At 38.9% G+C, this 24,061-nt stretch overlaps 3 protein-coding genes across 3 annotated transcripts in view; 1 reads left to right on the top strand and 2 right to left on the bottom strand.

Moving 5' to 3' along the window:
- Positions 1–7,954, bottom strand: part of LOC135078200 (uncharacterized) — a 46,526-nt gene extending 38,572 nt beyond the window's left edge. Inside the window, exons 1-2 of the mRNA XM_063972786.1 lie at positions 2,424–7,954; positions 497–790 (exon numbers count right to left, since the gene is read on the bottom strand). Coding sequence (XP_063828856.1) covers positions 497–790; positions 2,424–7,498 — 5,369 coding nt within the window. The 5' untranslated portion in view covers positions 7,499–7,954. The remainder of the gene's footprint in view (positions 1–496; positions 791–2,423) is intronic.
- Positions 7,955–9,624: 1,670 nt separating this feature from the next.
- Positions 9,625–10,689, top strand: LOC135078192 (N-alpha-acetyltransferase 20). The gene is made up of 5 exons (XM_063972778.1): positions 9,625–9,789; positions 9,866–9,981; positions 10,063–10,192; positions 10,280–10,416; positions 10,563–10,689. The coding sequence occupies exons 1-5, from the start codon at positions 9,737–9,739 to the stop codon at positions 10,646–10,648; spliced, it is 522 nt and encodes a 173-aa protein (XP_063828848.1). The 5' UTR covers positions 9,625–9,736; the 3' UTR covers positions 10,649–10,689.
- LOC135078191 (protein crooked neck) lies at positions 10,681–13,921 on the bottom strand. Its single transcript, XM_063972777.1, has 5 exons — positions 13,297–13,921; positions 13,030–13,215; positions 12,766–12,881; positions 12,518–12,674; positions 10,681–12,427 (listed from the first exon to the last, which is right to left on the bottom strand). Exons 1-5 carry the CDS (start codon positions 13,333–13,335, stop codon positions 10,817–10,819), a joined length of 2,109 nt encoding a protein of 702 aa, XP_063828847.1. The 5' UTR covers positions 13,336–13,921; the 3' UTR covers positions 10,681–10,816.
- Positions 13,922–24,061: the final 10,140 nt, after the last annotated feature.

Consider the following 24,061-nt stretch of genomic DNA (forward strand, 5'->3'; position numbering starts at 1 on the left):
TTGATTAACTGGCCTACCTAAGTTAGACCCGGTTTCCACCAAAGCGGAGAGAAGAGAGAACAGAGAAGTGTTTTGAGTAACCAGTCAGATTTCATTATTTCCACTTCTCTTCTCCGCTCCGTACAGCTCCGCTCCACGCCGCCACCCGGTTTCCACATTGGTGGAAACCGGGCCTTAGATAATTATTGTGGTGGCATAAAACAGTGACGCATTTCATCAGAAACCTTGTAACCCAGTAGCTCCTACGTAACTTTCTATACCGCAAGATTCAACAAACTTAATGAGGGTTTTCGCGAATGAAAAATCCGCCAGATGGCAATACGTAGACGCGAGGTCCAAATGCTGCATGATTGGTTATTTTTGACATGACATTGACAGATATGTCAAAATCCACCAATCATGCAGCAGTCAGACCCCACATCCACGTCCCGCCATCTAGCGGATCTTTCATTCGCGAAAACCCTCATTACAAAGACATAATGATCTTACCTTCAACTCAGGCCCATCGAAGTGGTCAGTGCTGTGCCTTGAAGACAGTGGCGTTGCACACGACGCCGGCAGCCTATCCAATGCTTCCGTCATCCGCGGCAGCTTGACGCGCGAGCTGGTAGGGTCTAGCGGTTCCGGCGTGGAGGCGGGTTCCGGCGTGCGCTCCACCGGCGGTTCCGGCGTGTCTTCCGGCGTGGACGCCGGTTCCCGCCGCTCGGACGGCGTGCTGTCGCCGCGCCCGCGGCCCCTGCCTCGCCCGCGACCGCGCCCGCGAGGCTTGGCTAGTATCGTCGGGCGGTCCCTGTAAAATAATGTAATGTTGTATGAGTGAGTGCATTGGAAATATGAAATATTGAATCTAGTTAGAAAATTGCTGACTTTGTAATTTGTAACTTGCTTCTATGAGAGAACTTTCACTTACAAAGTAACAAAAACAATATTTCAGTAGTGTCCTCAGATCATAGAAGGGAATAGATGTGAAACGGGGGCGTGGCGCGTGTCTCCGCGATATGCCCAGAAACGAACATCGGCCGCGTAGCTAGGTTAGTCGCGATTCAGTCGTACTAAGGAAATGTTCTCCGATATTTTGGATAATGCGTCGTTACGTGCAATAAAACAAGTGAAACGAAGAACTACAGGAACGATGGAGTCATTTACTACATGTAAGTATTGCAAATCCATTGGTATTTTGCTTATAAATAAAAAAAACTAAACATTTTTACGAACGAATTCAGTGCCGTAACAGTTACTGAGATATCGAAATCAGTGGTGATAAAAATTCTAACACACTTGTACATTGACGATTTAGTTAGCAACCACTTTATGTCATGCTCAACTACTGCGCAATGTATTTAATTTCTTCCGATATCCACTGTCGTGTGAAAATACACAGTACGGCCGCATGTGCCGGTCGTAACATAGTGCCGTGCTCGTGTTCTAATGCGGTTTCCTATTATCGATAAATAGAAGTAAATTATAATTTTCTATTTTGTAATTTTAAATAAAAAAATGATGTGTTACTTGCGATTATAAGATTATACAAAAAAATAATAACAGTAGAAGTAATTAGTAACTGTCAACTATGTAATTACTATAAGAGCTAGTTGAAAGCCTAATATAGGCATTATTTTTGATAAACATATGCGGTACGCAGATCGCCATAATTAAAAAGTAAATAGTTAGTGATAGTAGTTAATAATAACGTATAATAATAAAAAGGTTTTCATACATAAGCATTTTGTGAAATCAGTTTCGAGCCTTGCCCCTAGCGATTTAAAGTATCGATATCTTGTCGACTCCATTTTGTCTTTGTTCTCTCACTAGTTTTCAAAGTGTGCGTCACGTCACGCGGCCATTGAATCACAGCACTTTTAAGCCGGTTGCACATGTTGTCGTAGACTCTCAGTCGCTTTGTTTTTACACAGTTGAATGTGTGTGTGGGAGCTGTGGTGGGGGAAATGTGGGGACACTGGTTCTCGTTGTAGTTACGCGCGACTTCATATCTATTCTCTTTCTATGATCTGAGGTAGTGTCTTATTAAATCAATAAATATTGTAGGTACCTACTAACTTACACACTTGGGTACTTCTTATTATAATTTCTATTTATTTAATCCTTTTCCTTCTGATATTGTTTGTAACATGTTTTACTATGTAATGAAATAAATTCAAAATGGTTATAGTTTTGCAATACATTAACATGTTAATTTTTAACAAATTGTTTAGTTTAGTAATTGTTTTAATATGTCAACGTGAAATTGTGAACTCTGTCAGTTTATAATATAACGCGTTAGATTGTAAACTAACAGTGGGTTAGGTTAGGTTAGATTGTAATTTAACTACGTCAGATTATAATCTGACGGAATTCACAATTTCACGGTGACAAATACAAATAAACAAGGAGGATAAATAGGAAATCAAGGAATGTCTACTGACCTGGACAGCCGAAGCGACCGCTGCGGGCGCTCCTCCAGAGCCGGCACGGGCAGCACGACGGGCTTGGGGATGTCTGTCACCACCAGCGGCAGCTTCCGCGGCCGCCCGCGCTTCTTCGGCTGCGGCGTCGACTCCGCCGGCGGAATGCTCAACGCCTCATTCAAACTCTCGCCGTCCGTCTTAGGAGTCTCAATCTCTAACGGATCCTGCGACACCTCATCCCCACCCATATAATCCCGGAAATCAGAATTCTCCGCGATCATCATCTCCTCACAATTATCCACCCGTAACATCTCTATCACGTCCGAACTACCCGTAGACGTGTTCGACTCCACCTCGGTCGCTATCACGCCCTTATCCAAACGATTGATATCGTTAAACGGCAACACCTGGATCTGATTCGCCTGCAGGTTCGACAGGATATTGTGCAGCTTAGAATTGCCGTTTTTCGAACAATTCTCGTTATTCACAATAGTGTGGTTGGCCACCTTGCCTGGTTTGATTTCCAATGGTTTCGCCTCCGGCGACTTTTTGATAACGGGGGTGATTGTTAAGGACTTATTTGACAACAGTTGACCCAGTTTAAGTCTCTTACTCTCGAGTACCGTCAGTTCAGATTCTTTGTTTGGTGTGCTGGCGTCACTCGTCGGCGGCCTCTTGCCCATAATTCGTTTTATTATTGGGGACTTCTCGGCGTTCTCCACGATCCTAGAGCTTCTCAATCGCTTACCCAACGCCATAGTGGGACTGTTGTCCACCGCCTGCTTTCGCCTGTTCACGACATTCTTCCTCGGACTTGGCTTGTCGTTGACCTCTACTGCATTTTCAGATTTGTAGCTCTGCTGCAGGGTGTCACCTTTGTTCACCTCCTCAGTTATTATTTTAGCTGAGGCTCCGTGATCAGTCTTATTTATCTTCAGTATTATTCTAGGAGAATCTTGACCTGAACTTTGATTAGACAGCTTTTCAGATACATTGATTTCTAATGGTTTTGTTACATTTTCATTGGCTTCTTTACAAAGCTCTTGGATTGGACGAATTTTTAAACTAATTTGTGGAGTATTTACATCATTCACTTTATCTGGACTGGGGCTTCGGGTCTTTGGGCTATCATTTGCAATGTCATTTACTTTTTCCATGCTACTGTGCCCAGAATCAAACTGTTCATAATTCAAAGTTTCTTTGCAAATTGGAGAATTATGACTGATGATTGTATGAGAATCATTTGATTTTTCACTTATACATTCAGTACTCTCCAAAAGCTTCTTGAGCAATGTGCAGTTTCTCACAGAGCTTACTTGTCTGTTCGTTGGCCTGACAGCATTTACTTCTGTGTTCAACCCTGCATTAGTGGTAACATGATCTGAACTTAAACTTATCTCAGTACCTTGAACCAGGCTAGGAGATACTCTTGAATCATCATGTTTGGATGTTGCAGTCTCTGAAGTTGAACTTCCTGTTTTGACTGGCTTATTATCTGAATTTGAATGTATCAACTCTTTTAACAAACAGTGACCACTTTCAGTACTACTCTTTTCCAATTCTTGTACACAATTTTGCCTTATTTCATTATGATGTAAATGGCTCTCGTTTTCTTGTTTAGATGAACCAGAACTAACGGCATTTCTCTCGCCATCAATATTCTCAGCCTTTTGTTTAGGGCTGTCAGGTTTCATTACAGGTTTAATGTTTAGTTTCATTACAGGCATGTCCTCACCTATGTTATTGTGAACATGGTCACCATCATCAACATTATTTATGTTCCTATCAGTGTTACAACTTTCATTCAAAGAAGAATCAGTAACAGCTTTCATATTTATTTTCATAACTAAGGGTGGATTTTTTACAATTTTATCTTCATTTTCTTCTCTACTTTTATGTACATCTATATCTTCAGGCTTAACAACAGGTTTAATATTCAATTTTGTAACAACAGGTATGTTAGAATTTTTTGTATCTACATTTTTCAAATTTTCTTTCTTGGGAGATGAAGGCGAAATACTTTCTTCTGGCTTAATTAATGGCTTGATATTGAGTTTAGTTACAATAGGTGTAGAGTCTTCATTTGATGTTTTATGTTTAGGTGACCCCACTGATGATTCATTTGGTTTAAGAATTGGTTTAATATTTATTTTAGTAACAACAGGTATGTGATCATTGTTCTCATCACTGGAATTCCCGGTTTCTGAAGATTGATTCTCCGAATCTTTCGAAGTATCTTCCTCAGCTGGCTTAACAATAGGCTTAATATTAAGTTTAGATACAACAGGTATACTATTTTCCTCTCTGTCCGCATTCAATTCATCACAGTCTTTTTCTTCTAAAGAGTCTTCTTCAGGATTCTTCAAAGGTTTAATATTCAATTTCGTTATTTTAGGTACATCATACATGCTAGAATCTACATCATTATCTTTAGGCTTTACTATAGGTTTAATATTCAATTTTGAAACTACAGGAACTTTATCTTCCAGCCCTTCTGAGGGTTCACCAATATCTGTAGGTTTCAAAATAGGTTTTATATTTAATTTTGTAACTTGGGGGATATGTTCTTCATTGTCACAAACATTTGACTTTCTGTTAGTTTTGGGTTCAGTATCTGGTTTCTGGACAGGTTTTATTGTGATTTTAGGAACATGTACATTGTCTTTGACTTCTGTGCATGTTGCTGTAAAACACTCAGTGGAAATCTTAAGTTTGGGAATCTGTGGAGGGTCAAGTTCAGCAGTACATGCAAGTTCTTTGCTAATATTGTCTGGTGGTTTCAAGGGCTTAATTGTAAGCTTTGGGCTGAGAGGTTGACCCTCAGATTTAGTCACAGTTTTAATAGTCAATTTGGGAACTTTTTCAAAATTTTTGTCCTCGGGTTGACTTATCACCAAAGTTAACTTTGATGGTGATTCAGGGTCATCTTTTTCATTTTGTTGTATTCCTTTTATTGTTAATTTTGGAAGATTTTTCTCTGCATAGAATTTTCCTTCAGATTCTGTGCCAGGTTTTCCTAGCTTAATAGTAACCTTGGGGACTACATCAGGTGGTCCCTGATCTGATGCAGATGCTTGGTCAGACGTACTTGCACTGTCATCATTTTCTGAGTATTCTGATTCTGATATTTCACTACTGCTGGACTTGCGATGTATATCATTTATCTTTTCAGGGGGTCTAGGGATGGGTTTGATGTTCAGTTTCGTTATGTTTGGTATTTGTTCACTACTGTCAGCCTTGGTTTCACTGATTTGGGAGTTAGTACTCAACATTTCCGTGGGCTTCAAAATGGGCTTGATATTCAGCTTTGTCACATTTGGAATCTGCATGCCACTTTCAATATTATCTGGAGGGGGTTTAATAGGCTTAATTGTAAGTTTTGGAACAGGAGACTTTCTTTCCTCTGTTTGTTTATTTCCTAATTTAATAGTCAGTTTAGGGACCTGTCTTGGAGATATGGGCTCATCATGAGCATGTTCATTAGTGCTAGAACTGCCTTGACCATCTACTTTGTTCTCCGTCTCAGCATCACAAAATGTTTTACAGGTACTCAAATCTATTTTTAGAGGTGACACTTTCCTTTCATCCTCAACTCTTGCCATCTCCCCTGAAAATTCTTCCTTTGGGCTTTCATTACTACTATCTTCACTCTTTTGTACAGGGGTATCATCATTAGAAGATTTCGTGGGTATCTGGTCATCAACTTCTTGAACAAGTGAGCTATTTGGTTCAATTTTTTGTTCAATTAATGCTCTCAAAGCACTATTTGAATTCAAATTAGGACATGGTTGGACAGGGTAAGATGAAGGGGTGTCACTGGATGTTGACTGACACTGCTCCGGCTCCACCTGAACATTCTGATTCTCTCGAGATGTTTCTCTGCTTACTGTAGGGGCATTGACCTTTTGTCTAACAAGTTTAATTTTTTTAGTAGGACTTACAGAAGTTTCTGCTTTGCAGACACTTATTTCACTTACATTTCTAATCTCTTCAAGCTTAACATTACCATGTACAGAGGGCACCGCATCAGAAGAGCTGGAGACATCCTTAGCGAGGCTCTCACAGCTCGACTGCTGAGTAGTGTGAATATCTACAGTAGAGGACACCGTTGAGTCTGGCCGGCGGTCCACAGGGGCAGGGCGCACGAGGCGCCTCCGCAGCGGGGATCGCGTGGATTGTTCTGCACCACTAACTTTCTCTTCACTTAAACTAATGTCACTTGACGTTGATTCTGCACTTTCTATAGTTACATCATTCCGAGAGTCACTTGATGTCACACATTTCACTGTCCGTTCTCGTATCTCGCACTCACTCGGTTCAGAAACATTCTGCACAGTCTCTGATAAACTGCTGGAAGGAATATTTTGGGGTGGACACTCACTAGGTGCATTAGATCTCTCACAAGGTTCTAATGATGCTTCTGGCTCCACACACGGTTCCAAGGGCGCTTCGGGCTCTACACTAGGCTCCTGCGGCACTTCAGAGTCACCACAAGGTTCCAGTCGGTTCTCTACTGATGAAGAATCATCATTTGTATCACAAACAGACTTGGAACATTCTTGTTGTGGTTCCACAGAATCAGTGTTTACAACATCCAATGAAACATTACTGGGAGCAGTACACTCGGATTGCACGACTGGTTCACTCGCGTCGCGGTCGGGGTCACTTTTGGCACTTGTGGCGTCGGACGCGGTCGGGGGAGGCGGGGGCTCCTCCTCGGGAGCACTCGCGGGCGCTTCCTGTGTGATGGTTTCGTCGTCAGTCTTGACGCATTCACTCTCCGAAGTGTCTTCGGCGGACGACAGAGGAAGTCGTTTCGGTGCACTCGGGCCGTCGACGAACTCGTCGATCATGTCCAGAATCGCTTCCGTGCTAGTGTTGACGTCCTGACCCGACGGCGATGGTACGCTGTCGCCGTCAAAGTTGTCCTCGGACATCGCGGGCGTCCTGCACGAGGCCCGCGCTTCGGTCGGTTCCTGCAGCGTACTACCAGTTGCGTTGTAGTCCTCCGCCTGTCCGATGTCCCTTTCCCGCGCCGATGCACGGCGGGAAGCGCCAGTCGCGGTGCCCGCATCATCTTCTGAGCTCTCCATTATCTACTATTTTGCGACGCTGTCATATCTGAAATACAAAACGCTTACTGGGTGTATTTACGTTACGAAAGGGTAACCTGACGACGTGCGAGATTGACAAGCCACAGGCACCATTCTAATTCACCATAACGCTACGAAAATTCGTTCACGGGGTCCACAGTGTTGATTATATACCTACACATGTAGTTAAATTTCATATTCACGACGTTTACGACTCGATTGAGTACACGCGAGGTCTTGGAAAGTATTCAACAGCGTAAACCGGCAAACAAAAAGCTTGTATACGCCATTTTTAAAACCAAAGACATGGCAGGTTGGGATGTATGGGCCAATAAAAAATATCCTATACGGACAATTCGGCCATTGTCGTGTTGGTAAACTGCAAGAAGCCCATAGATCGCTCCACTTGAGCTTTTAGCTTGTAAAAAGAGTAATAAATATACTTTTCGACATGTGTTAAAACGAGTAAGAGAATATTTCTCGCTTAGAGTGTTATTTCATATGGCAATAATTTCAAATGGTAATGTAATGTTACCAATTACCAATCAAATCTTTATAAATTATTTAAATTTTGTATTATTTTCGCATTTAATGTTAATTTTAAAGCAAACAATTAAAATAAAAGCAACAGATTTTAACATCTAATACATCGATGTATGTTTTTTTTATCGTTTCTTGTAATTCTTGTAAACCTAAGAATACACAGTAGGTAACAGATGCGACAGTTCTGTGAGCTCATGGGTTAATGTATTTTTCTTTCCCTCTCTTTTAAGTACGCAGTTTAGAATTAATTTACTTTATCGGATCAGTTTATTACTGTTTATTCGTCAAATTATTTATAGCCCGACCAGGAACATAAAAACCCTCGCCATGTTGCGGAAAACTAATGGTACTAATTTCTTTTAATGGCAACAGTAACTGAAAACTTCATCGACATGTCACCTTTATTGCTGTCAAAGTGTAAACAAACTTTATTTTAAATGTGTGCAATTGATTTTGTGAATTAAGTTGCTAAAATCTTTTTATAGTCGTGAAAGAAAAGTGGTTCACAATGTGTTAATGTATTTGTCGAAGAGTAATACTAATGGTTCGGCAATATTTTCATTGAATAATGTTTCCGACAAAGGTTGTCAAATTGACTGACATGTTTATCGTATAGTACAGTCCACTATGAAAATTAGCTGTGGTTTGTTTCAACTACCTATTTTGAAGTTTTTTGTCACTTTGTAAGTGTTGCATTTTATGGAATTGGGAAAGAAGTACCGAGTTTGAAGCGTTCATGAGCAGACATTGCAGTTGAATATTCAAGTTCTGAATTTCATTATTGATGAATAATAAAATAAATCCTACGGCGATTCCTACAAGAGGACCATCACTTGGTTAACAACCCGTGAGGTTCTCTTTCAATACCGGAACAACCAGTTCCGAGAATCTTTAAGAAGAAAATAAATCCTACTAGTTCGATTGATGGTTTCATTTAATTTATTTAAACCTATAATATAATCTTTTTTCGTTAACTTATGAAAATATCAAATTAGCCCGTAATCCTGAATCCTGATACATAAAGTTAGCCTATTAATTTAACACAGGTACGACTGTACTCAGTGTTGCACTATCAAATGCAATTGACGCGCCTCTATGCCAGGGTTTTTATGTTCCTGGTCAGGCTATAGTATCATTCCGAAGCAGGTAGTTCAGCTGCAGTCTATTTAGTATCCGTGTGCAGTTTTGAGTCTGCCATCGAACGCGTGAGAACGCGTCCCTGGGTTGCGGATAGGGGAATGCCCCCCATTCGTGTGGGGTACCCTGTACCCGGTCTACCGGCGCGGCGCCGCGGACAAAAATCCCCACAGAATGGGTGTTTGCCCGCTGTTGGAGGGCTGCTCTCCGTACTTCTCCCTTTGATTAGCAAAGCTGACTGAGGAGCAGCTTAGGGCAGACTGTAACCAAGGCCGCGGGGGTCCTGTTGCACCAGTGCCCCGATTACGCAAATTTTTAACGTCTCCAATACAGACGCGCAATACACAATCGGGGCCCAGGCATAATAAAATAAACTAACTTCAGAAAAACTTTTCACATCTCTGACTGGCAAAAAAACAATCCGACATCCCGTTAAATTTCGTTAGTAAAAAAAAAATAATGTCAACAACAAAAAAACTCAAACTGTCAACTTCCTGAAAAAATCGAAAACTTTAATTTTGTAATAAAAAGGATATTATTAAGCTTTAATTGTTCAATATGACGACTATAAGACCATTCACTTGTGAAGATATGTTAAAATTTAACAACGTGTAAGTCAATATCCGAAAAATAATACTTACTAAAATTTTAGGTTATACAAGTTTATTTTTATATTCATCTTTTTAGGAATTTGGACCCTTTAACAGAAACCTATGGCTTGTCGTTCTACACACAATATCTGGCGCATTGGCCGGAGTATTTCCAAGTGGCTGAATCTCCCAGTGGAGAAATTATGGGATACAGTAAGTCTAACTATCCACAAAAGAAGTGTTTAAGTTTTCTACTACTTATATGAGTATTATAACTTTGAATGTAACTTTTAGTAATGGGCAAAGCAGAAGGTCACGGGGAGAACTGGCATGGACACGTTACAGCGCTTACTGTGAGTCCAGACTACAGGAGACTAGGGCTTGCGGCCACTTTGATGAACATTCTTGAAGATGTCTCTGAAAAGTTAGTAGTTGCATGATTTATTTACATGTAATATTTAACGTATAAATATTTGTTTTATTTCAAATAACATGCACATTTTATTTTCAGAAAAAATGCCTACTTTGTAGACTTATTTGTGAGAGTAAGCAATAAAGTGGCCATCAATATGTACAAAAATCTTGGTTACATAGTGTACCGGACTGTGTTAGAATATTATTCAGGGGATCCAGATGAAGATGCTTATGGTAAACATAATTTTCATGTCATTACCTTGATAGTCTACAAAATATAACTTAAATAATATGAACTTTCATAGTATTATACTATGAAAGTTTAATGTGCACTGATTACTTAAATATTGTGTGATTTGTATTTATTATTATGTCCACAGATATGAGGAAGGCTTGCTCAAGAGACATCAGTAAGAAGTCTGTGGTACCTTTAGCTCATCCAGTGAGACCAGAAGATGTGGACTAGAACCTATAATAAGTTTTAATAAAATGACAAAGTAAATCAATCATACATTGTTTTATTGAAGATACAATTTGGTTGCCAAAAATGGTCAGTCTGGAATACAGCACAAAACACAAATGCAGAATTATTATTTTATTCTTACACATTGTAAAAAGATCAGTTCATGATGTTTCAACTATCATTGTCATTTTCTTCATTATCATTTGAAACAGGTGTGTGTCCTTGTTCATCTGAGGCTGAGGGACTTTTACTTGAATCTGTGTCTGCTGAGGGCTGAGCCTCTTTCTCCTTCCGCCATTGCTTAGCCATGGCAAGTAGTTTAAGATTGGGTTTAACCATTTCATCCTCAGGAAATATGTAGTCAAACACTTCTTCCCATCCTTCTTCAATGCCCTCCTCACTGACAATCTTTTGTCTCTTTTTAACTCTTCTTGGCATCTTTTCTAAGACCTTTTCTAGTTTGACTTCATCACCAATTTCTGTTTCAAAGTCTTTCCAAGCTTCAAGCAAAAGAACCCTTGCTTCTTTCTCTCCAGCACTTCTCAGACTGGTATTGGCACGCTCATATACACGCCTTGCAAGTTCTACATGGATGTTATCAGGGTTTTCAGCATTTAATTCAAACTTAGCATAAGAAAGCCATACTTTTACATGCACTGTTCTCTCCAAAAGTCGCTCATACAACTGCCTCGCCTTTTCTGTTTCCCCTTGAGTTACTTCAAAGTCAATATAGCTCTTCCAAAGAAGTTCTGGCATGTCCAATCTTGGCTGGTTTACAGCAATTTCATAAATCGCCCTTGCTCTATCTATGTCACCTAGAAGTGTCTCTAATTCTGCAAATTTGATCCATGTGATGCAGTTCTCTGGGCCATATTCCAAGAATTTTTGATACAAAATTCTGCATCTATCAAATTCTCTGAGCTGAATCTCCAGATCAATGTACCCTCTGTATAGTTTGTCCCTAGGACATATTCCTAGAGCCATTCCCAATGTCTTCCTGGCTTGTTTTAAATCTTTGCATCTAACTTCAAACTGTGCATACATGAGCCAGATTTTTGAAAATGTAAAAATCTTATGTGGAATCAATTCTAGACATGTCCTGTAGATTTGTCTAGTCCGTTCAATATCTTCAGCTTCTAATTCTTCATACAATGCATAGTTAATCCATAGGTAGATGTATCTTCTCCAAAATTGTTTATCTTTTGATGGGGGTACATTTGCAATAGCTCTTTCATATGTGTCTCTAACATTATCCACATTACCCTCATTTTCCACAAGCCTTATGTAATCAAACCAAGCATCATAATTTGTAGGATTTTCTATAACTTCTTGTTCATACATGTACTTCCTCTTATTCACTATAACATCTTCAATCCCTGATCTATCTCCATACTTCTTCTCATGGATTGTGTAAGCTTTGTACAGTTCCTTGTTCCTGTCTTTAGGGATGTGGTCCAGTGCATATTTGTAGATGACTCTGGCTCTATCATGTTCCTTTTGGTTCTCTTCAAATTTAGCAAAAGCTATGAATAGTCTTTCATCAAGTTCTTCATCACCAAAGAACTCAACAGCTCTTTCATATACCTTTCTGGAGCCATTGATGAAGCCGTGGTTTTCTTCAAATTTTGCATACTTTATCCAGTGTTTTACATCAGGGTGGACCATCACAAACCTTTCATAGATTTGCCTGGCCCTTTCCAATTCCTTGTATCTTAATTCAAAGTTGATGTATGTCTGCCATGCCTGCTCATCTGGTTGCCATTCCATCCAACGCTCAAATACCTAAAAAATTACAAAAAAGTATATTACAATAAAATACTGCTCCCTTTTTGCAAATAAATCATGTAGTTTTCTCAGTATTATTTGATTTACCTGTCTAGCCCCAGCAACATTCTCAAGCATCTCTTCCATGTAAGTGTACTTGTACCAGAACTGTGACACACGGGGGAGTATGGTCACAGCTCGATCCCATAGGTTGCGGGCATGGTTCACTTGCCTGTTTCTCATCTCCATTTCGGTGTATTTCAGCCTGTAATTATCAATGGGAAATGTTGTTAATTTTCTCATAAAAATATAGGAAAAGGTAACTTTTGAATAGTTCAAAATAAGTAAGACATTACCATAAGGTAACATTTCTGTGATCAACGTCCAAGGCGCGTTCATAAATGGACCGAGCCCTTTGGACTTGTTTCTGCGACTCTTCCCATTGAGCATACTTCAGCCAGTTTCCAATCACCTGAAAAACAAAGTCATCATCATTTCCACAAGCTTTTGATGGATGAATAATTTGTGTCAAAGCTATGTTGAGAGTTGTGGAGAATTTATATAGAGAATTAACTATTGTTATCGTTATAAATTATAAATTTAAGGTTTTAAATACAGACCATTCTATTTTTACGAATATTGTCTTCGAAAGCTTTCCTCTTCCGGTGCTGGTAGTCCCTAAGCTCCTCTGGATCAGAGATTTTCTGTTTAGGTGGAGGTGGTAGTATCTCTAAATCTCTTTCTTTTGCTTCTCTAAGCAACTGCTCGGCTGTGATTTGGATTTCTGCTGGAGCTTTGTTCTTCACCTATGAGAAATAAGTCATTTGTATTAAGAATTCAGTGTAGAATTCACAAAAACGTAAGCCAAAAATTGTTTGGTTACTTACCTTTGCCACTTTGGGCATTTTCGTTGTTTTGCCTTCCATTATTGTAGGTTTTGGTAGGACTCCTGTTTAGTTACAAAATGCGGGATACTTTTGTTTATATTTGGGTTAGTAAATCAATAGAAATAAATGTTCATGTGAATAAAATCATCACATCAAGCACGAAACCACACGAAACCAAACACGAAATTGAAAAGTTTTTTGACAGCGCACTATGGAGCGAAATTGAGATTTATGGACATAGCGATTTTTTTCACAATTTCTATTTGAAAAAAATACCTATCGATAGGTTACGTTATTCTGATGAATAAATGCTTCACAAGTTTTTCTCTAAAACCAATAGTTTGACTGGAAAAAAATATTTTCCATTTTCGTTGTATGGAATGAAACATAAAGTGGTCGATTTCGACTAAGCCTTGACAGATCTTGCTTTGAAACTACTTAAGCCTTGTTCTATGGCTTGTTGACTGTAATCCTACGCTATCAGCGCGCATCCAAAGTTGCCCGTTCACAAGTTATGAGGTTCTGAAAAATTAAAAAAAAGTAAGTAAAAGTGACTTTTTTTTGGAATATCTTTAAAGATTTAACAAAAATATAAAGATTTTATACGTTAATAATGTAAATTAACCTTAAATTACTGCTAAAAACACATTTTAATAAACTTAAAAGGAATAAAATCAGCTATTTTTTTTTCACAATTTCTGTTTAAAAAAAATACCTGTCGATAGGGTATGTTATTCTGATGAATAAATATTATGAACGTTTTTCTCTAAAACCAATAGTTTGGCTGGAAAAAAATATTTTCCATTTTCGTTGTATGGAATGAAACATAAAGTGGTCGATTTCGACTAAGCCTTGACAGATTTGCTTTGAAACTACTTGAGCCTTGTTCTATGGCTTGTTGACTATAATCCTAGACTAACAGCGCGCGCACAAAGTTGCCCGTTCAGAAGTTATGAGGTTCCGAAAAATGAAAAGTAAAGTAAGTTTAGTAAAATGTGTTTTTAGCAGTAATTTAAGGTTAATTTACATTATTAACGTATAAAATCTTTATATTTTTGTTAAATCTTTAAAGATATTCCAAAAAAAAGTCACTTTTACTTACTTTTTTTTAATTTTTCAGAACCTCATAACTTGTGAACGGGCAACTTTGGATGCGCGCTGATAGCGTAGGATTACAGTCAACAAGCCATAGAACAAGGCTTAAGTAGTTTCAAAGCAAGATCTGTCAAGGCTTAGTCGAAATCGACCACTTTATGTTTCATTCCATACAACGAAAATGGAAAATATTTTTTTCCAGTCAAACTATTGGTTTTAGAGAAAAACTTGTGAAGCATTTATTCATCAGAATAACGTAACCTATCGATAGGTATTTTTTTCAAATAGAAATTGTGAAAAAAATCGCTATGTCCATAAATCTCAATTTCGCTCCATAGTGCAGCGTCTTGATGACAGTCGCTCTCCGCTCTGTGGACGTGTCATTGAGTTTATAAAAGAGTGAACCTGGGACCTTAGACCGTGCCTTAGCGTATGGCACTTTTTGATCGCTCGGAAAATGGAATCCTTTTACGGAGTGTAGCAATTCCATACCATTTGTTTACGGAAGCTCGAATACATGAATAAAGTATAACATATTAGTACGGAACATGGGGTGAATATGGGCGAATGGGAATCCTCTAGTTATTAAGTTTTGTATAGCCTGACCAGGAACATAAAAACCCTCGCCATGTTGCGGAAAACTAATGGTACTAATTTCTTTTAATGGCAACAGTAACTGAAAATTTCATTGACATGTCACCTTGCATGTCAGTCTATTGCTGTCAAAGTGTAAACAAACTTTATTTTAAATGTGCGCAATTGATTTTGTGAATTACATAGCTAAAATCTTTTTATAGTCGTGAAAGAAAAGTGGTTCACAATGTGTTAAAGTATTTGTCGAAGAGAAATACTAAGGGTTCGGACAATATTTTCATTGAATAATTTTTCCGACAAGGGTGTCAAATTGAATGACATGTTTATCGTATAGTACAGTCCACTATGAAAATTAGCTGTGGTTTGTTTCAACTACCTATTTTAAAGTTTTTTGTCACTTTCTAAGTGTTGAATTTTATGGAATTGGGAAAGAAGTACCGAGTTTGAAGCATTCATGAGCAGACATTGCAGTTGAATATTCAAGTTCTGAATTTGATTATTGATGAATAATAAAATAAATCCTACTAGCTCGATTGATGTTTTCATTTAATTTATTTAAACCAGGTTACCTATAATAATATTTTTTCGTTACTTCATGAAAATATCAAAGGACATCATCCATTTTGGTCCAAAATCAAAAGTGCCGGCCAAAAAATAAAAATGCTGTATTCTGATAGAACACGTCCGCCTTAGCATTTGTTACTATGGCACCAAAGCTGTAGCACCACTGTGCATCGTAGTATTTGAGTTCTAAAAGTCTGTCTTTTTAACATTTATGATTGAACTATTTACTAAAACAAATGAAGTATCTTGCCGAAACATGGCGTTTTTAATATGTTTTGGTTAACACGATGTATAGCCTGACCAGGAACATAAAAACCCTCGCCATGTTGCGGAAAACTAATGGTACTAATTTCTTTTAATGGCAACAGTAACTGAAAACTTCATTGACATGTCACCTTGCATGTCAGTCTATTGCTGTCAAAGTGTAAACAAACTTTATTTTAAATGTGCGCAATTGATTTTGTGAATTAAATTGCTAAAATATTTTTATAGTCGTGAAAGAAAAGTGGTTCACAATGTGTTAAAGTATTTGTCGAAGAGAAATACTAAGGGTTCGGACAATATTTTCATTGAATAATGTTTCCGACAAAGGTTGTCAAATGGACTGACATGTTTATCGTATAGTACAGTCCACTATGAAAATTAGATGTGGTTTGTTTCAAATACCTATTTTAAAGTTTTTTGTCACTTTCTAAGTGTTGAATTTTATGGAATTGGGAAAGAAGTACCGAGTTTGAAGCGTTCATGAGCAGACATTGCAGTTGAATATTCAAGTTCTGAATTTGATTATTGATGAATAATAAAATAAATCCTACTAACTCGATTGATGGTTTCATTTAATTTATTTAAACCAGGTTACCTATAATAATATTTTTTCGTTTATTTATGAAAATATCAAATTAGCCCGTAATCCTGAATCCTGATACATAAAGTTAGCCTATTAAATTAACACAGATACGACTGTACTCAGTGTTGCACTATCAAATGCAATTGACGCGCCTCTATGCCAGGGTTTTTATGTTCCTGGTCAGGCTATACTTATTGTCGTTCACATACACTGCATACCCAAAAAAATGCACCATGGGTACCTACAAACAATAAAAAGGAATGTTAAAACTAGACGCGGCTTATCACTTCTAGGAATTAAACCAATAGCTTTACTCTACCGCCAAACAATGGGCACACCGCCACACCGCACCACAACACCCCTTTTTACGGGTAAAAATGCATTGAATGGCATACCTACCCTGCGGGGACAGGGTCAGAACGACGAGGCATACCCACTAAAAAGACCCCGGTACTCCGTCGCTCGTCTTAAGTGGCAGGAAACTGTGGGGTTCCGGACAAAGCCTTCTCTACCACAGCCCCTCCCGGCCCTACAAACCCCCAGGACGGGGGGCGACAGGAGCAGCTAGGAGCACACAGCTGTTCTCATCCGACGGTGGTGGTGACCTGTGCAATGCAGGTGGGGGCGCCACCAGCCCGCTGGCCATCACCGAGGAGAGAAAACTGGAGGCGATCATATTGTCGCCTCCTTTGACCCCTCCGCCGTCGCCGGAGCGAGGGCGCGTCTGGATCATCCTCACGCTCTGGCTCTGCGGCCTCTTTCTGAGACATTACCACAACATCCCTTTTTTACGTGCGTACCCCCACGCCACGCTTTGGCCGTAGCCTCACTTACATGGTCGCCCTCAACAGGGCAACTCCCTCCGAAACGGGCGAGCTCCGCACGCACTTCGGGCCACAGTGTTGGGAGGCAGACGCCCCCGCGTCCACATTCGTGAGGCTCGCCGTCGTGTCGGCTCACTGCACCAGCATCGGCTTTTGCGGCTGAAGGCAATCTTTTGCCCCAATCATGTGAGCCACGACCTTGCCAGCTGCTTCACATAATAAGCAGCGGAGAACTTGGACCAAGCACACTTTGGCCTTATGGCCCTCTTCACTGCAGCGGAAACAGAGTCCATTGCAGTCAATGCCAGCGGCGCACTTGAAGGCCGTGTGGCCAGTGCCCTAACAGGCAACACACCTTCTTCAACACTGTTACATGACAGGACGAGGAGTTTAGTGGCCGACTGACTTGGGTTGAACCGGAGACCGACCACACACCCTTCCCTCAACCCTTCACCGCTGGTCTCGCGCTCCACCCGCGTGTGTCGGTCACTGTCGGTTTATTTCTTTAGTGCCGAGAGCGAAGTTGCCGTGTGTGTTCTCTCAGAATACAGCACATTTTTTTTTGGCCTGCACTTTTTGATTATGCACCAAAAATATATGAAAAGTGGATGACTTTGATCTCAAATACTACGACGCACAGTGGTGCTACAGCTTTGGTGACATAGTAATAAATGCTAAGGCGGACGTATTCTGTCAGCATACAGCACTTTTTTTTTATTGGCCGACACTTTTGATTTTGAACAAAAAATGTATGAATAGTCGATGATTTTTAGATCTCAAATACTCGACGCACAGTGGTGCTACAGCTTTGGTGCCATAGTAACAAATGCTAAGGCAGACGTATTCTGTCAACATACAGCACTTTTTTTTGTTGGCTGGCACTTTTGATTTTGAACAAAAAATGTATGAATAGTCGATGATTTTTAGATCTCAAATACTCGACGCACAGTGGTGCTACAGCTTTGGTGCCATAGTAACAAATGCTAAGGCAGACGTATTCTGTCAGCATACAGCACTTTTTTTTGTTGGCCGGCACTTTTGATTTTGGACCAAAAATATATGAAACGTGGATGATGTCCTTAGCCCGTAATCCTGAATCCTGATACATAAAGTTAGCCTATTAATTTAACACAGGTACGACTGTACTCAGTGTTGCACTATCAAATGCAATTGACGCGCCTCTATGCCAGGGTTTTTATGTTTTTTTTTTTTTTTTTTTTGTTTTCTGGCACGCACGGCTTGTGCATTTGCCAATGACGAGGTGTAAAGGTTGGGAAACGATTTTAAAGGAAAATACCCGGGAAGAGCGAAAATTTTGAAGGATCAGGCAGGAATGGTGTTATTGTTTACAGGATAATAATAATTAATAACTAATCATATTACTATGTACATTAGACAGAAAATATGTTTATGACATAAAAAGGATAAAATATAGCCGTATCAGGCTATATTTTAATATCATAAGTAATAATAAACATAGAAATACATTTATATATATTTACATCATTAGAGGATAACAGACAAATTATGGATGTAGGTAGTTGGACACGGAGGGATATTAATGACTGGATAAAGGAAGAGGAATCATATTTTTGGCAGGCAAAGAAGATATGATTTAGATCGCCCACTTCATCTCCACATTCACAAGTATCATCAGAGATAATGTGAATTCGTGCCAAATGTTGAGGTGTACACACATGTCCCAGTCTCATACGAATAAGAATCGTAGTAGAAATTTTAGGTAAATAGGATTTGAAAAACCACGGTTTAATTGGGATAGTCGGTTGTATCTGTTTATAATGTTTTCCTTTGGTCTGACTACTAATGCTCCAGTCCTGTTCCCAGGATTGACGAAGATACACTTTAGGTAGAGCTACTAGATCGTGACAGTAATTTTTGTATGGGAAATTGTCACCACTAGACACCGCATCATTCGCAAATTTATCAGCCTTGACATTTCCCGTTATGTTGCAATGGCTTGGAATCCATACGAAAGCTACTTGTAATCCCAACGAAATACATTTATTATACAAGCTCCTACATTTCATAATTACTGGATAAAAAATATTAGATTTAAAAGGGTACTTAGCTAAGGCCTGAAGGGCACTTTTGGAATCTGAGAAAATTACGGACTTTTTAAGTTTCATCAAAAGAATATATTCTAAAGATTTGAGTATACCAACGCATTCCCCAGTAAATACTGAAGACTCAGGGGGTAATTTTATCATTTGATGAATTTTATACTGATGGTGAAAAACACCTACTCCAACAGGACCATCCTGGTGATGTTTTGAAGCATCGCAATATAAATGATGCCAATCAAACCAGTTATTTTCTAATACTAGATTGAACTTTGTATTAGCATATCTGTCCATCTTAGATATATTAATATCGAAGTAAATATTAAGGGATAATACTAATGAATCATAATCTGAAGAGAATATTGGGAGATAAAGTGATCTATGAGTAGGTGCTTGAAGAGATTTAAATTTTTGAAAGCTAATTATCAGACACGGAGGATTTTTATGTGTCCAATACGGAGAAGATTGAATATATTCGGATAAAGTTAGTAATCTGTGATAAAGGGGGTGTTGGGATAATTGCAAAGCACGAAATAAAAATTTATCACTAAGAAACTGTCGCCGGAGTCTTAAAGGAGGATCCACGCATTCTAGTTGTAAAGCATTATTGGGACTTGATTTCATTGCACCTACCACAGTGCGTAGTGCTTTTGTTTGAATGACGTCTAGTTTTCGTAGACCAACAACGCTGCATGGTTCCAGGAATTGCGTTCCATAATCAAGAATGCTTCTGATAATTGCATTATAGAGAAGTTTTAGTGAAAACGGATGAGCTCCCCACCATACTCCCCGCAGACATCTTAGAATATTAAGTAAGCGTTCGCATTTTGCACTAATATAATAGAAATGTGAAAGTCCTGTCAACTTTGAATCTAAAATAACACCCAAGAATTTGGCTTCGTTACTTATCGGTATTTGAATATTATCATAAAAAATTGTAATTGGTGGTGGGCATCTCATTCGTGAGAAAAGAACAACCGAACTTTTGGGCACGGATAGAGTCATGCCATTATTATCTAACCACAATTTTAGGACAGTAAGATTATAGTTCAATGTATTACATAAGATTTCAGTATTCTTTCCAGATACATACAAAAGTAAATCGTCAGCATATTGGAGTACGTTAATGCCATTACCAAAGGAAGATTCCAGATCACGAGAGTAAATATTAAAAAGAAGAGGACTTAGAACGGAACCTTGAGGGAGCCCATTCCATAATAACCTCGTTCTCTTTTCCAAGTCTTCATTAAAAATATGTACACTTCTACCGACTAAGATATTTACAATAAAATTTATTAAAATCACGGGAACCTCTAATTTGTACAATTTTTCTACAAGTAGGGACAACACTACGTTATCGTACGCGGCGGAAATATCTAGAAAAGCTGCTAACAAATGTTCATTAATCGAAAACGCTAGTCTTATGTCAGTGGTGAATATTGCAATGCTGTCTGACGTGCTCCTACCTTTTCGAAATCCAAACTGACTATTGCTTAAAAATCCTTTACTCTCCACATACCACTCAAGTCGATTTTTAACTAAGTGCTCCGCAATTTTAGCCATAACCGAAGAAAGAGCTATAGGGCGATATGATTCTGCCTCTGAGGGGGATTTATTTGGTTTTAGTATAGGTAAAACTTCTTGAACTTTCCATGAAGGGGGTATATTTCCATTAAAAATTATCGAGTTAATTAAATTCAAAAAATAATTCAAAGAGGAATCCGAAAGCTGAGCAAGAAAAGAGTAAGGGATTCCATCAGGACCAGGTGATGAGTCCTTGACGTAAGTAAGAACACCTTTAAGTTCAGTTAAAGTGAAAGGAGCATTTAATCCGGATTGTACGTTTTCTGACATGGACATGAGCAAGGGAGTAATTAATTCCGGGACAGACGATGGAGCCAGTCTGTCTAAAAAATTATCAGTTAATGATGTAGGGAGAACTTTTGGGGTGGATTCCTTAAAAGCTGACCTAAATCGTCTAATGTTCGACCAAATTGCAGATGAAGGAGTATCCGGAGAGATGGAAAAGCAAAAATTCTTCCAACTTTCCCATTTCTTTTGCTTAAAGAGTTTTTTAGTACTAGCGGTAACTTGCGAAAGATATTCAAAATTTTCTTCGGTCGAGTCCGAAACATACTTTTTCTCAGCTGCCTTTCTTTCTTTGATAGCGTCAGAGCATTCAGAGTCCCACCAAGGGGGAGCAGGTAATTTATTACGAGCAGGATTTTTCGAGGGGAAAGTTTCGTCAGCTGTCTCTAATAATACCGAAGCTAAGGCCTCTGCACATTCGTTATGATTGGAATTTATTATAGAAGGCAAAGACGAAATCTTTTCTTGAACTCTTTCTTTAAATAAATTCCAATCAGCGTTTTGCAATTTATGCTTTAGTCGAGGAGGGCGAGTGGGAGATATTTTTTGGTCAGTTGGAAAGGTAATTGTTATCGGATAGTGATCGCTTCCGTATGTAGAAGGTAAGGTCGACCACGTTAGAGAGGACGCAAGGCTGGGATTGCAGATTGTGAGGTCAGGAGCACTTACCCCCTCGTCAGGAAGGGTGCGCCGTGTAGGATTTCCAGTATTTAAGAAACATAAATTATTTCTATCCAAAAAGTCAAGAATGCGATTTCCATAGTGGTTAGAAGTAGTGCTTCCCCAAGATTGGTGTTGAGCGTTAAAATCCCCCATTATTACAACAGGTTTAGGTATTACACTCAAAATTGGTTCGATTTCATCATAAATAGAAGTTGAGGGATGTGGAACATATATAGAAACAAAAGATATATTATTTACAGAAGCAGCGATAATCGAAAAATCATTACTATGCTGCGGAATAGGAATATGTACAAATGGCATTGGGTGCCTTATAAGTAAGGCAACCCCACCGTAGTTATCAAAGCGGTCTTCTCGAATACAAGAGAAACCGGAAATTTTAAAAATAGAGTCAGGCCGAAGCCAAGTTTCTTGTAGAGCTATTACAAACGGATTTAAAGAATTTATTATATAATTTAGGTCGCTTTTCTTATGATTAATGCTCCTGCAATTCCACTGCACTATTAGGGTCTTTTTCCCCATAAACAGTAGAAATATTATTAACTAGTACATCATTTTTCGGTATGGCAACGTTGGACGGTAATATGTTGTTGTTATGTGTCAAAGATGTGATAAGCGCAATGATAAGGTCTCGAATAGAGAGGTTAGAAAGTGAACTATTTGAATCATGAGTTGAATCATTATCATTATTAAGAATGCTTCTACTGGGGGAGATAGGAGTACTGTAGTCTTTAGTTAGTGCTTCGTGTTCATGACGATCATAACCTTTACCAGGCCTATGCGGTGTTCTAGGCTTTATGAGAACTGTTTTTTTATATGAGGTGTTTAAAGTGTTTTGTTTATTAGTATGCGGTTGCTGTGGGCTGAGAGGAATCAAGGAATTTTGTTGGCCAGAACGCCCCGATACCAAAACATCAGCAAATGACTTTGATATCGGAGGATGTAATTTTAGTGCCTCTGAATAAGTTATGCAGCTTTTAGCCATGGATTCTTTGATACTTCTTTGCCTAACATATTCAGGACATTTCCTGCTCGTGGCCATATGAAGACCAGAGCACAAGAAGCAGGTTATGTTTTCTTCGTCAACATCACAAGTGTCACCAGTGTGTCCCATTCCGCATTTAAAACACCTCGCTAACGAACGGCATTGACTCCTAACATGTCCATATCGGCAGCACTGAAAACATTGTATTGTGGGGTAAATATACAGGTCCACAGGAAGAGAGTTGTAGCAAAGGAATATTCTTTTTGGCAAAATTTGTCCATCAAATGTCACTACAACAGTTTCAATTGGCAAAAATTCAGTTTTGCCAATAGAAGTTGTCTTTTTCTTTAAGCGCCTTACCTTGATTATATTTCCACATCCTGTAGGAACACTAATATTATTCATAATATCCTCATCACTCCAGCTAACAGGTACACCTCTGATGACTCCCATCCGTGTCACATTAAATGTGGGTATGAATGCTTTGTAAGTATTTGATTTCAGCAAGTTACTGTTAAGGAAAGCGTTGGCATCCTCAAATTTAGAGAATGCAATTGAAATTCTGTTCCTACCTATCCTTTTAAGACTGCCATTGACAATGTTTTTAATATTGTTTCTTTTGAGAAAATGCCCAAATGATACGGGGTGTAAGGTGCAATTTTCGTTTGGAGAGGATTGTTCTTTTTGCACATGAACTGTGTAAGGGGCTAAGTCAGTAGCTACATAAAGGTCTCTTCCTACAGGAGTACGTGTTTCACTAGCACCTAAAATTTCACTAGTCTTTTGACCTGGTACAAGTGTATCACCTACTTGTGAAGAATCAATAGGAGTTGCAGCGGTTTGCGTTAGAGTAGTAAGTTCATTAATACATTGGCATTCAAATTCACTAGCAGTGCCGCCCAAATTAGATTTTCGATTCCTTCTCCGTTTTTTGTTGCAGTGTTTACAAACTTTTTGCACAGAGGAACGTTTACGTTTATTCTTTGAATTTACATTCTTTCCAGACCCATCCGTGTCAAATAATGATCCATCGGTTTCCATATCGGTTAAATTATTAGAAATCGTAACAAAATTGGACGCCTGGGGGACTACGCCTCCCCCAGGGTCGTCAGGTTCACACATCACGAAAAAATCAAAATGCAATGACTTACCGAATAACTGATGAAATTACACAAGAACTACGTAAATACAGATAAAAAGTAACAAAATATATACAATACACCAC

The sequence above is a fragment of the Ostrinia nubilalis genome, chromosome 14, assembly GCF_963855985.1.
Source record: "Ostrinia nubilalis chromosome 14, ilOstNubi1.1, whole genome shotgun sequence".
NCBI classification, from domain to species: domain Eukaryota; kingdom Metazoa; phylum Arthropoda; class Insecta; order Lepidoptera; family Crambidae; genus Ostrinia; species Ostrinia nubilalis.